The sequence below is a fragment of the Orcinus orca genome, chromosome X (assembly GCF_937001465.1).
Source record: "Orcinus orca chromosome X, mOrcOrc1.1, whole genome shotgun sequence".
NCBI lineage: Eukaryota > Metazoa > Chordata > Mammalia > Artiodactyla > Delphinidae > Orcinus > Orcinus orca.
The window spans coordinates 73,039,572-73,053,541 of NC_064580.1; the positions used below are offsets into that span (position 1 = coordinate 73,039,572).

The window sequence follows — 13,970 nt, forward strand, 5'->3', positions numbered from 1 at the left end:
GACTAAATTATTTCAGGGCACCAGTCAACAAAAATGCATTCTTTATCCTGGTAGCTAATGTTTAAAAGACAAATGCAGAATGAAGTATACTTTAGTGGGAAGAAGTTTCTTAAAGTATTATGATGTATAAGCAGTGATCAGATATTTTATTAAGGGATGGGGTAGATGGGAGGCATGAAAGAAGCAAAAGCATAAGAGTGATGAAAAAGATGTGGCCAATGAGAAAGCAAGTTTTGAAGTCTTCGCAAAGTTGTACTAGGGTCTATCTATTTACTTTTAGGAAGTTGAGAAAAACAGAAGAGGTACGTGGAGATTCTGACTGCCAGGCTCTAGATGCATTTCTGAACCTCATATGAAATTAAATTTCTACATGTGTATGCATAGCTGCTATAACCTAACATGGCCTACAAATGTTAGGGGATATAATTTCTGTTATTCTACTTGATTTCAAGCTTAAAATAAATTTTCCAATATTTAGAGACTAAGATTTTCATTTGTCCTTACTGTAGAAAAGATTAAGTTGTCACCTTAACTAACAGACAGATGAATTCTCCTGATAAGTCCTAAAAATACTGTAAGTTTTCATCTTTGTTTTCTTGAATTCCCATGCCTTTTAATAACATTAGAAGAGTAATCCTAAAGTGGGAAAACATTACAGTTCAAATATCAAGGTTATATGCATAAACAAATGATATCTTGATACGCCTTTTTTACAACTGGCTCCTGAACAATGTATAGCAATTTTCAATGAAATATGAAAGAAGATATACGTGTGTATAAAAGCTGACACAATTTTATATCCATAAATGATCAAGCAAGGTCTAATGTAAAATGTTAGAAAGTTGCAGCCTTTTTATTTAGTACCCAGAGAATGCTAGTAATTTAACATGATATCTTGATAAATGTTGCTCACAGAGTTTTAACAAGAATAAAAATAAATAAAATTTCTATGTCATGTTTGGCATGCTGTAAATTCAAAATGATAGCTATTTCTTTAGCAGCACTATGAGGGGGAAAAACACTATAAATGCAGTACTGGATTTGGTCTTACACAAAAAATGTAATACAATAAAAACTTTAATGTCAAAAGGAACAGTATCTTAAAGAAAACATTTATAAAATAAATTATGGTATAAACTCCATAATGCAGGCAGAAAAAGAAAATACTAAAAATCTGACTACTGAGGACCTTTTCTTTCAATTTCAGCTTTTGAGTTTTTAAGTACACGTGAATCAAATATACACACAACTTCTACTTAATGCCATTTGTCTTGAGAAGTGCAAAAAACGTCAGTAAATATCATATTTCTTACATCAGAAAATAAGCCGATGAATCCCAAAGTGCTTGGGAAGTGTTGGCAGGACAATTGTTTTTTTTTTTTTTTTTTGCCACTGTGGCTATAGCAAACTATGCTCTTTCTGCATAAATCCTATGTAACTCACAACTACCAACACTATTTACTGTTAAAAAAAAATCAAACACAGGAAAACCTCTTTCTCCTTTTCTTGTAGTACGGAATTTAATGCAAAATAAATTCTCATTTCCAAACCATGCTTGCATTTGGATATTTAATCAAAGTTTCTTGTATAACTTTTATTTATTTATTTTTAAAATATTTATTTATTTATTTATTTTTGGCTGTGTTGGGTCTTCATTGCTGTGAGCGGGCTTTCTCTAGCTGCAGCAAGTGGGAGCTACTCTTCCTTGCAGTGCGCGGGCTTCTCATTGCAGTGGCTTCTCTTTTTGTGGAGCATGGGCTCTAGGTGCACGGGCTTCAGTAGTTACAGCATGTGGACTCAGTAGTTGAGGCTCAGGGGCTCTAGAACACAGGCTCAGTAGTTATGGTGCTGGGCTTAGTTGCTCCACGGCATGTGGGATCTTCCTGGACCAGGGCTTGAACCCGTGTCCCCTGCATTGGCAGGCAGATTCTTAACCACTGCACCACCAGGGAAGTTCCCTTGTATAACTTTTAAAATGGTTGTTTCTTGCTACACTGCTTCCATGATGTTTAAAATGATTTTATCATACTAAAAAACAAACAACATTTTTGCTATAAGTGGTATCAATTTCAGAGGGAGAGAATTTGAAAAGAGAACTCAAATGTGACCTGAGAAATATTAGTTGATAGGAAAGAAAAGAAGCAAATAAATCTAATTGGTCACATTCTGACAATTTATTAAGAAACTAATGCACTTTGTACATTCTCTAAAACTGTCCCACATAAACTTAGATGCTTAATAAGACATTTTTTGACGAGTAAATTAGTTCATGTTATTACACAAACAAAATGAAAGCAAAAGTCATCCAAAGAAGTTCTATTGTACATGGTTTAGAAATGTGAATATAAAACAAATTCGAATGTGTCTATCATATACATATGTATATATACATATATATGTCTATATTCCTAAGCATTCAGCTAAGACTTCTTGCTGGTCAATAAACTAAAAGGTACATAATTTGTGAAATATTATCTAACTAAGCAATCTTGAATTTCTATATTATAAAAATTATTTTCCTTTGTGTTTTTCTTCATATTTCAAAGAAGCTTATGCCTATAATTTAGGGTTTACTATACCTTCAAGTATTAGCAATCAAACTGAATTTTAGATGATCAAGCTTTATCATTTCATTCAAATTATATGATGGACTTCACTATATTGTATGACTAAAACCAGGAACAGTGCATCCATGAGCATAATGTATTGATAATAATGTATTTGATAATAATCACTATCAATGACACTACACTCTTGCATAGGAAGGCAGGTAGCACACTACTGAATTATTCTGTTAATTCATTTTGAGATACACGCCAAAAATACTTGAATAAGCTTTGAAATGTAAGAACTTGTTCTAAAGGAGTTTAAGTGTAGTTGACAAATCTATACCTAATATGGCTTGCATTCTTGTTGAGGAATAACATTGTGATAAATAGGTTCTCTGTGTCCTGAAATCTAGTCAAAGGATCTGGAGACTTTGACTGCACTGATAGTTTGCATTCAATCTTTCTGTGCTCTTGTTTCTCTATCAATAAAATAGGAATAGAGTCTGGGGCTAGGGGGGAGACTACTTATGTTATATGGACTATGTAATATGAGAAACAAGAATACAGATAAATATGGGCTTAACAACAGCTGCCTCCCTCCACACAATTCTGTCATAAAAGTTCATTGTGAAGTTCATTGTGATGAAAGAGCTTGGAAGTTTTTAAGAGAAAATGTAGATTGAGAAGTAGTAAGGAAGGAGCTGTGCAAAAAAACAAAAAACAAAAAAACCACAAAAAGGACACTTTTTTTTTTGATAATCTGATACTAGGGGCACGTTGTGTAAGTTCCTTGCCCCAAAATATCTTCCCTGATAATAACTGATTTTAAAATTATTCTCATCTGGCTAGACTGCCTGAAAATCCAGCAACTAGAAACTCATTTGATTAATGGACCTCTTCCTTGAAAAATGTCAAATTATCTATTAGCCACTGACAGAAAAATGTGAATTAATTTAATAAAATCGCTTTCCTTTCACCTTTTTAGCTGAAAATAGCTGCTCTGTGAGAATGGAAGTTCTGATTCATGGAAGGGGAAGGGTAGAGGTCCTTTTGGAGCACAGAATCCTTCTGGATTAAGCTTTAATCATTGGAGTCCTCTGTGAGCTACTCAAGTAGGATAGCAGGCAGGAGCTGGAAAGTCAGGAGGAAGAGAATGTAGAGAATGCCAAAGACATACTTTGCCTAGTTTAAAGCCTAAGTTTTCTAGTTGGTCTTAAAGCCAAGGTAAGTGGTTCTTTTCCTTCTTCATATATGAAGGGCCTCTTACTGTCAGGAAAATGCTACTCAATCAGTATGAATAAGTTTCTGTGGGAAGTACTATTTTAACATGACGTTTCAAAGAGGAGACATTATAGACCAGAAGTCCCCAACCTTTTTAGCACCAGGGACTGGTTTCATGGAAGACAATTTTTCCATGGATCGGGGGTGGGGGGGCGGGGTGGTTCAGGTGGTAATGCAAGTGATGGGGAGCGATGGGGAGCAGCAGATGAAGCTTCGCTCGCTTGCCCACCCACCGCTCACCTTCTGCTGTGTGGCCTGGTTCCTAACAGGCCGTAGACCGGTATGGGTCTGTGGCCCGGGGGATTGGGGACCCCTGTTATAAACACCAAGCATCTATTCTTAAGGTTTCAAGTTGCCTATACATATAAAATCTCTTTGGGCTAACCAGAGGTGCTATCAAAATGCTTTACTATGTTTAATTACCAATGGCAATGAATGACAAAAATCAAAGTTTAGGCATTCATGGATCTAAGAAAATAGGCTAAAGTTTGATTTTCATGAAAGAATTAAAACCATTGCTTTTTTCCACAAAATCACCAATACCAGCACTACATTTTAATTTTCATACAAATGGTTTCCTGAGTTTATTCATAATAATATGTGCTTTAGTACAATAGATGGTAAAGTCTATCTGGGAAAATCTGGTTTTTCCCTTCGAGAAAAACAATACAATATCCTCTCCTTTCCAGAACAACAATAAAACCCCCAAACTGTGCTATGATTAAATACTACCAAGAACCATCAACTAGAAAGAAAAGCAATGCAAAATAGTGCTCACAAATCCATTAGAAACCAAAGTATTCTAAAGTCTCAAAGAAAGGATTTGTTTATACTGGTTAAGTATTTGTAGAAATCCCATCAAAAAAATGTCCCGTTCATATCTGCTCTTGTTGCTCTAGAGTTCTAACCAAAATAGACATGGTTAGGTATCCCTACCTGGGTTCCTCCTACAGAATGAGGGTGTAATTTGAAGTTTTCCCTTATAATAAGGTTGCCCCCTACTACTGTTAAGCTACCATGTTTGAATTTTCCAGAAGAAAGCTCTCACAATTATTGGAAAAATCCACTAGCACATCTGCATCTTTTATACACTGTCAATCCTCACTGAGTGATAAGGAATCATGCTGTTCATTGCTTATTTCTGATCACGTTCCTTTCAGGAAGGGACTGTATGACATGATCTTTCTGAGCATACTCATTGAAAAATTAAGATCATCTACTTTCAAAAACTACTGATTATTGAAAGACTGAAAGTTATTTTGTGGTCATTTTTCATTTTCCAACTTTACTTACCCTAATTCTACTACTACAAAAGCGTACATGGAAAGAGCATCTCTGTCCTGAAAAGCTGAACACCAAAATCTTACCTCTGAGTTTGTCATATCAATTCTGATAAGAAGATATAACATCACAAGATAATGACAAGAGGAAAATAAGCCAGAATATAAGAACACAAACTGTCACACACAAGTACTTCTAGTAATAAAGCAAAATGAGGAAAGAAAAAGCCAAACTGGGACATAAAAATCTACAAGATATGATCCCAGTATGTTTCTAAGTAATGTTTCACATGTAACACTAGATGTTCTTTAATGTCTTTCCATTATTGCAAAAAGACACCTCAAAATAAGGATACATACTTTTATATATCACACACAAGAAACAGACCTTTGTGAATGGAATATACATCACTTACATTATAAAGAGAATTATGTATAGTTTCTTTTATTAAATACTGAAGTTACAAGTCTCCTAGACTAAATTGTATACTTCAGCACTCAATAATCACCTCTCTCTGAACTAAGCAAAATAAAATACACAGCAAACAGAATACCAAGCATGCACAAGTAGATCACTTATATTCACTAAAGAAAAGTATAATATCCTCCAGTTTACATTCATGAGTTCCTTCTGTCAGTAGCAGTAGCAGTAGCAGTAGCAGCAGTAGTAGTAGCAGTAATGGTATTTAAAGTAGTAGTAATGGTATTTTCTTCAACAACACAAAAAGATTCTTTCAAATTCCATCATTTAGAGAAAACAATACATACTACGCAGTGGTTCTGAATCATAAAATTTAATAATAGGACAAATTTGGCCAGAGCTTTTTATTATAAATATGATTTTAAAATGTGTTCAAATTTTATGCATATCATTAACATTACTTCCTATTTAAAAAGACTTTATCTTCTTGAAGTAAACTATTATGTAGCATTATCTAAAGTTTACTGAAGTGCATTATAACTATATGATGTGTGCTAAGCTCACAAGTCCACTATAGTAAAGTTTCAACTATATGACCATAGGATTAAAGATATATTAATATGCTACACTGTAATTCAAAGCACATGGAAGTCCAAAAAACAACAGTGTAGTTCATTATAAAGGGACAGATGATAATTAAATCCAATTGGTTAACTTGAAAGTCAGCTTACATAACACCAAGGTAGTGCCAACACCATGTACTTTATTTTCAAAGGCTTAACTATGACCTATTTAGTAGATTACAACACCAATATAAAGCCTTTGGCTAAAATTTTCTTCACTTGTACTACAATTCCATTAGATGTAAAATTTACAGAAGCCTTATGAAAACCTTTATTTCTAGATGAGGCCCTTTATGGATAATACACAGGTCTGTCGGTACACATTATCTGTGATTTAATTCTCCTGTAAAATTTAGCATCAACCATATTAGGAGTTAACATATTAGCATAAATGATTTTTTAATCTGGCACCAAACTACTATGTTTACATTTTAGTAACTACAGAGAGTCAAATGAACGGAGTCCTTTGGTTACACATAATAAGCTTCTACAATACATTTTTTGTTTGTTTTTCTTAAAAAAAAAAAAAAAGAAGCCTATCCTTTCAGGATCTAATGTTAAAAAATACCGACATTGCTTGGCATTATACTATTATACTTCCATCTTAACTGTTGGTAATGATTCCCCAAACCATTATTTACACAACCAGAAAAACTATTAAAGTAACTTTATTTGAAAGGAACTTTAGAAGTTAGTGTGCAGAGAAGTTGGTAGGACCTTGTAGACACCAATTTTATACTTAAATAAACACTTGGACACTACTGAAAAACAATGCGGTATGAATATTGTGGACCTGTATATGTTTTTAATCTCACTCCCCCTTAAAAAAAGGAAGCTTAAACAGAATATTCAAGTAATGTAGTAGAAAACAATGCCTTTGATATAGGATTAGACAAAAAGCCACACATTTAAATTTTTATTCATCCAGTTAGGCTGAGGAACACTAAAAATCTTACAGACCAGTTGATGTTCGCTTTTTCATGCTCCGTCGTTGAGCTAAGCTTGAAGCAGCAACAGGCTCTAGGACTGGTTGAAAGGTCTTGTGAGTCAGGGCAGAATATGTGGCGACCACTGCTCCCTAAAATAATGAAAAATATCACAAAATGAATAACAATCTCTGGAAGTAAGAAAACTTCCACATTATATCATGAGAAATTTAACTAGACTACAACTTTTTCCCCCCAGGAAAATAATTGAGAATCCTTAATCTGTGCATTGATGCTCCCTTGATTAATTAACACTTGATTACTTGTATATTTTTTGCTTCAATAACTATGCTTCTTACAAATTTTTAAAACACTAAAATGTATTATTTTTATCAGTCTTTCAAAACTCTTTGAATTTGCTTTTAAATATCTTTTTAATCTTATTTTTAATAAGAATTGTATACATTTAAGGCATATAACATGTTATTTTGATATCTATAGTAAAATGATTACTACAGTCAAGCTAATCAACATATTTTCTCTTCACACAGTTATCACTTTTTGTGTGATGAGAGCACCTGAAATCTTAGAAAATTTCCAGTACTCAATATAGTATTATTAACTATAGTCATCAGGCTTCACATTAGATCTCTAGACTTATTCATCCTACATAACTGTAACTTTGTATACCTTAACAAATATCTCCCCATTTCCACCACCTCCGTGCCCCTGGTAACCACTGTTCTACTCTCTGTTTCTACATATATGACTTTTTTAGATTCCACATATAAGAGAGATCATGTACTATTTTTCTTTCTGTGTCTACATTATTTCACTTAACAATAATGTCTTATGGGTTCATCTATGTTGTGGCAAATGGCAAGATCTCCTTTTAAAAAGCTGAATAATATTCTATTATATATAATATATTCCATACACACACACACACACACACACACATCACAATTTCTTTACCCTCAGAGATTATCTGCATTCCCATGTTCATTCCAGCAATATCACAATGGCCAAGATATGGAAACATCTTAGTGTCCATCAACAGATAAATGGATAAAACACTAAACTTTAAAATCTAGGTCCAATGTCTATAAATATGGAAACCAATGGTTATTAATTTAGGAACCACTAGCCATCTTTTGGTTCCATACAAAACTTGAATTTAGTCTGCTCCTAGCCCCAGTGTCTCTTAAGAGCAAGTCAAATACAATCAAGAAAATTTTATTTATCATCAGTAGGGCAGTAGCTAAAAAAGTTTGTTACTTAAAAAAGCAAACCAAAACAAAAAATCTATAAATATACCTTTAAAAAATAAAGATACTTTAAAGTAATTATATGTGTCATCAGTGGATGGCATGCAATGGCATTATTAGTATCAAGCATTTAGAAAGTGCTTAAAAGTATGTTTGTTTTACCTTAACAACATGTGATGTATCATTTCTACTTGGCTGATCATTTGGCAACTGATCTCTGTGGGTTATCCACGAGTGTTTTAATACTTGTTCTGTAGTGTACCGCTGCTGTGGGTCCATATGCAGCATATGGGAAAGCAAATCCTAAATTAAAATGAAAAAAATATATATATACATACATGAAACTACATATCATTAAAGGTTTTAGTAAAATATATCATTTCACATTTTCTCAAAGTATGAGAGGATTAATAGCTTTGCAATCTGTTTTAGTTGACCTATCATTAGGGTAAACAAAACCCATATACTGCATAGTTAACTGTCAAAAGAGAATCTTAAAACAGATTTTTCAAAATACAGCATATCTTATTTACCATTCTAAAATCAGGGGATACCAATGCTGTGTAACTTGAATGTGGTTAGTGAGGGAGGAGAAAAATGTAAAGTAGCAGGAACTATGGTGGAATATGCTAAATGGTCAGGAGGAGAAAGGAACTATAGATCTTTGCTGGTAATCTGGGCCCCAAAGTATAAGTGTATCTGTATACAGATACAACATCATAGAATGGGGGTCCCATGTTGTTAATATGCTCAGTAACTGGTGGTTTACTGTATAAAATACTAAAGAAAGCAAAACATAAATCCAAGGTTAGCAGCTGATTTCTAGCAATGTAGTGGTCAGAATATCATATATTTTTCATCAGAGTAAATGTAAATATGCTTATTTTCTCTATGTTGTAATAAAAACTTATAAATGTAATATAACCTCATAGTAAAACACAATTTTAAATTTATTAAATGATGTAACAATTTAAAATAAACTCTCTACCAAGCATCTTTTATAGAAAGGAGAATTAAACTCTCCTTAACAAGCATCTTCTAATATAGAAACAAAAGCATTTGTGAACTTTTTATCACTAGCAGAGGTAGTGAGAAACCAAAGACTACACTGTAATGTCATAATTTGAAGAATAATGTAATTGGTTGAAACTATGTAGAGGAGTAGAACAACCAATCAAAAAAATCTATTGGAAAAAACATATGTGCAGAAATAAATGAAAAAATAATATTAAAAAGAACATAACAGTAAATTACATCAATAAAACAGACATAAATGATAATCATAAAAATGATTAAAGTTCCCAGAACTTCTGTGCCTCTGGCCAAGATGTAAAACCAGGAACTGGATTCACTCACCTGGTTGAAACCCAGCCCCTCCAAAAAAACATACCCATAAAATATAGGAAGCAACAGTTTTCAAGAGATCAGATATTAGGCAATGAAGGAAAGTAACCCCTAAAAGATGGGAAACAAATCAAGTAAGCCCTATGATTGCTCTAGCTTAGAACCTTGAAAGAGTTTTCAGGATGCTGGGTAGCTAAGGAAAACTCAGGCAGAGCCTGGCAGATTCCCTGTGGTGATGAAGCAGAACTGAGAGTCAGGGAAGACCAGGGCAGAAAAAGCAAGAAAGATTAATGAAGAGGTAAGAGGAGCAGAGAGAGAACCCTGTAGGGGGTCTCTTTCAAGTGTCTTCATTACAAACCCATATGTGGTGAAAAAAATAACAAAGGTCATGGGAAGAACTGTATGAAAGGATTAGAGGGAAATGGGAGTTCATGCAGGGTGAAGAATATTGCCTGTTCCCACCAGTCAGACTGGAAAAATCTCATATTCATTGAGTATTTGGTAGAGAACTTGAAAGAAACCTGCCTGAGTAGTGAGTATCCCTAGATTAAACACTACTCTGGTCCTGCCTAAAAATATCTTAAAAGGAAGGCACAAAAGTATCAATTGTTTTCCCTAATTTAACTCAGAAAGTAGCTCAAGAATGGGAATACAAAAGCATCCAGCACTCACCAAGGTAAAATTCACTATGTCAAGCTTCTTATCCAAAATTACAAGGCATACAAAAGAGAAGGAAAATACAAGGCAAAATGAAAAGAAAAAAATCAATCAATCAAAATTGACCCACAACTGAAACATATGTTCAAAAGTTAAGTAGAGAGACATAAAAAGAAACAAATAAAACAGAGATGAAAACTAAAATGTGAGACAAAAAAAAAATAAAAAGAACCAAATAGGATTAATGGCAAATTTAAGATGGCAGGTAAAAAGACTGGTGAAGACACGGCAATAAACACTATAAAAAAGAAAAAAAAAGTGCAAAACAAGCAAGCAAAAGAGCAGAGCATCAATGAGCTATGGGACAACTTCAACTGACAAAGCACACAACTACAATTAGAGTCCCAGAAAGTAAGAGGGAAGAAAACAATATTTGAAGAAATAATGTCTCTAAAATTTCCAGATTTTATGGAAACTATGAACCCACATATCAAAGGTCAGTGAACCCCAAGTAAAAGAAATAAAGAAAATTACACCAAGGGACATCAAACCAAATTGCTCAAAACCCAAGACAGAGAAAACTTTAAAAGTAACTGAGAAAAGAAAAAGACATGTTACATATGATGAAACAAAGATAAAAATAAAAGCCCCATAGGCACATACATTAAGCTGCCCTGGGACAACCCCACCCACCAGTGGTGAGGTACCAGCCCTAGGTCCCCCCAGACCCTGCAGACAGTCACCTAGGCCCCTGGTCCCCCCTACTAGCAAGGCAGCACCAGCCTTGGGACCACTGGGGCTGAACAGCCACTCATGCCAGGACCCAGCCCTGCCCAACAGTGGGCTGGCAGCCACCATAACACAGGGCCTGGCAACCAACTGGGCTGGGAGCCAGCCCTGTCTGCCAGCACACCCAGAGTAGTGGCCCCACCACAACAGAAGAACCCACGCAGCACACACATGGGGCACCCCTAGGACATATAGCTCTGGTGACCAGAGTGGAGTATGCTGATTGGCCCCATAGGATATCTCCTACATAATGCCACTTCTCCAAGATCAGGAAACATGACTGACCTACTTAATAAATAGAAATAAACACAGAGAACTGGGCAAAATGAGGAGACAGAGGAATATGTTCCAAACAAAGGAACAAGACAGAATCTCAGAAGAACTAAACAAACTGGAAGAGAGCAACCTACCCAATAAAGACTTCAAGGTAATGATCATAAAACTGCTCAATGAACTTGGGAGAATAATGGATGAACACAGTGAGAAGTCTAACAAAGAGTTACAAAGTATAAAGAACCATAAAACAGAGCTGAAGAATACAATAGTTGAAATTAAAAAAAAAAAAATAACACTAAGAAGGAATCAAGAGTACATGACATAATACAGAGAAACAGATCAGTGAACTGAAAGACAGAATAATGTAAATCACCCAAGCTGAACAGAAAAAGGGAACAAAAGAATTTAAGAAATGAGGATAGCTTTTAAAAGATTTCTGGAAAAAATACCAAGAGTACAAATAGTCACATTATAAGGGTCCCAAAGGAGAAGAGAGAAAGGGACACAATTTATCTGAAGAAATATTAACTGGAAACTTCCCCTACCTGGGAAAGGAAATGGACATCCAGGTCCAGGAAGCAACTGAGTCCAAAACAAGCTGAACGAAAAGAGATCCACACCAAGGCACACTATAACTAAAACGGCAAAAATTATAGATAGGGAATCTTAAAAATGGCAAGAGAAAAGCAACTAGTTACATACAAAGGGATTCCCATAAGACTTTCAGTTGACTTTTCAGCAGAACCTGCAAGCCAGAAGGGAGTGCCAAAGTGACGTATTCAAAGTGATGAAAGGACAAAACATACAACCAAGACTACTCTACCCAGCAAGGCTATCTTCAGATTTGAAGGAGAGAGAATGTTTTACAGAGAAGCAAGCACTAAAAGAGGTAGGTATCACTAAACCAATGGCTCTCCAAGAAATGCTAAAGGGACTTCTATAAGTAGCAAAGACAAGACCCAAACTAGAAATATAAAAATTACAAAAGGCAAAATCTCACTGGTAAAGGCAAAGGCACAGTAAAAGTCAACCACTTATAAAACTACTAGGAAGGTTAAAAGACAAGAGTGGTAAAATCACCTATATATACAAATAAAGTAGTTAAGAAATACACATAAAAACATGGAAAATATGATGTTAAAAACATTAAACATAAGAGGGGTATAAAAATGCAGCGTTGTTAGATGAGTTCAAACTTAAGAGATCATCAACTGAAAATAATCATATATATTGTGAAATACGAACATCATGGTAACCACAAAGCAAAAACCTGTAACAGACACACACACACACACACACACACACACACGAGAGAGAGAGAGAGAGAAAGGAATCCAAACATAACACTAGTGATAATCATCAAATCACAAGGGAAGAGAGCAAAAGATGAAGAAAGATAAAAAAGACAAAAACAACCAGAAAAAATTAACAAAATGGCAATAAGTATTGATACATACCTATTGATAATTATTTAAAATGTAAATAAATTAAATGTTCCAATCAAAATACATAGAAAGTGGCTGAATGACTAAAAAAAACAAGACCATCTATATGCTACCTATAAGAGACTCACTTCAGATGTAAACACACACAAAAACTGAATGTGACATGATAAAAAAGGTATTCCATCCAAATGGAAATGAAAAGAAAGCTGGGGTAGCAATACTTATATTAGATGAATAGACTTTGAAACAAAGACTGTAACAAGAGACAAAGAAGGACATTACATAATGATGAAGCGGTCAATCCAGCAAGATGTATATCAATTGTAAATATATATGAAACCAAAGTTGGAATACCTAAATACATAATGCAAATACTGATATTAAAAGACAAATTGACAGTAACACAATAATAGTAGTCAATGTCAATATCACACTTACATCAATGGAGAGATCATCCAGACAGAAAATCAATAAGGAAAAACTGGTCTTAAATGACACATTAGACTAGATGAAAATAATACAAATATACAGAACTTTTTTATCCAAAAACAAAAAAACACACATTTTTTTCAAGGGCACATGGAACATGCTCCAAAGACAGCTCACATGCTGGGTTGCAAAACAAGCCTCAATAAATTTAAGAAGACTGAAATCATATAAAGCATATTTTCCAACAATGGTATGAGACTAGAAATCAAGTACAAGAACAACAACAAAAAACTTCAAAAAAAAAAAAAACCCCACACATGTGGAGTCTAAACAACATGCACTAAACAACCAATGGATCACTGCAGAAATCAAAGAGGAAATCAAAAAATAATTAGAGACAAATGAAAGCAAAAACACAATGATCTACAATCTATGGGCCACAGCAAAAGCAGTTATTAGAGGGAAGTGGATAGTGATCCACACCTATATCAGGAAGCAAGAAAAATGCCAAACAATCTAACCTTACACTTAAAGGAACTAGAAAAAGAAGAAACAAAACTCAAAGTTAGTAGAAGGAAAGAAATAATAAAGATCAGAGCAGAAACAAATGAAATAGAGATTAAAAACCTCTAGCCAGACTCATCAAGAGCCCAATCAATAAAGAGAAAGAGCCCAAATCAAT

At 34.3% G+C, this 13,970-nt stretch overlaps 1 protein-coding gene across 8 annotated transcripts in view; it reads right to left on the minus strand.

Annotated features, from left to right (window-relative positions):
• Positions 1-2,159: 2,159 nt before the first annotated feature.
• The window catches only part of RPS6KA6 (ribosomal protein S6 kinase A6), a 171,512-nt gene continuing 159,701 nt past the window's right edge, over positions 2,160-13,970 (minus strand). For 7 of the 8 annotated variants that reach the window (XM_049705089.1, XM_004278909.4, XM_049705090.1 and 4 more), the window contains 2 exons: positions 8,511-8,651; positions 2,160-7,232 (listed from right to left, as the gene is read on the minus strand). In XM_049705089.1, coding sequence (XP_049561046.1) covers positions 7,107-7,232; positions 8,511-8,651 — 267 coding nt within the window. In that variant the 3' untranslated portion in view covers positions 2,160-7,106. Of the gene's footprint in view, positions 7,233-8,510; positions 8,652-13,970 lie in introns of those variants that run through there. The other variant, XR_007474917.1, reaches the window with a different exon arrangement.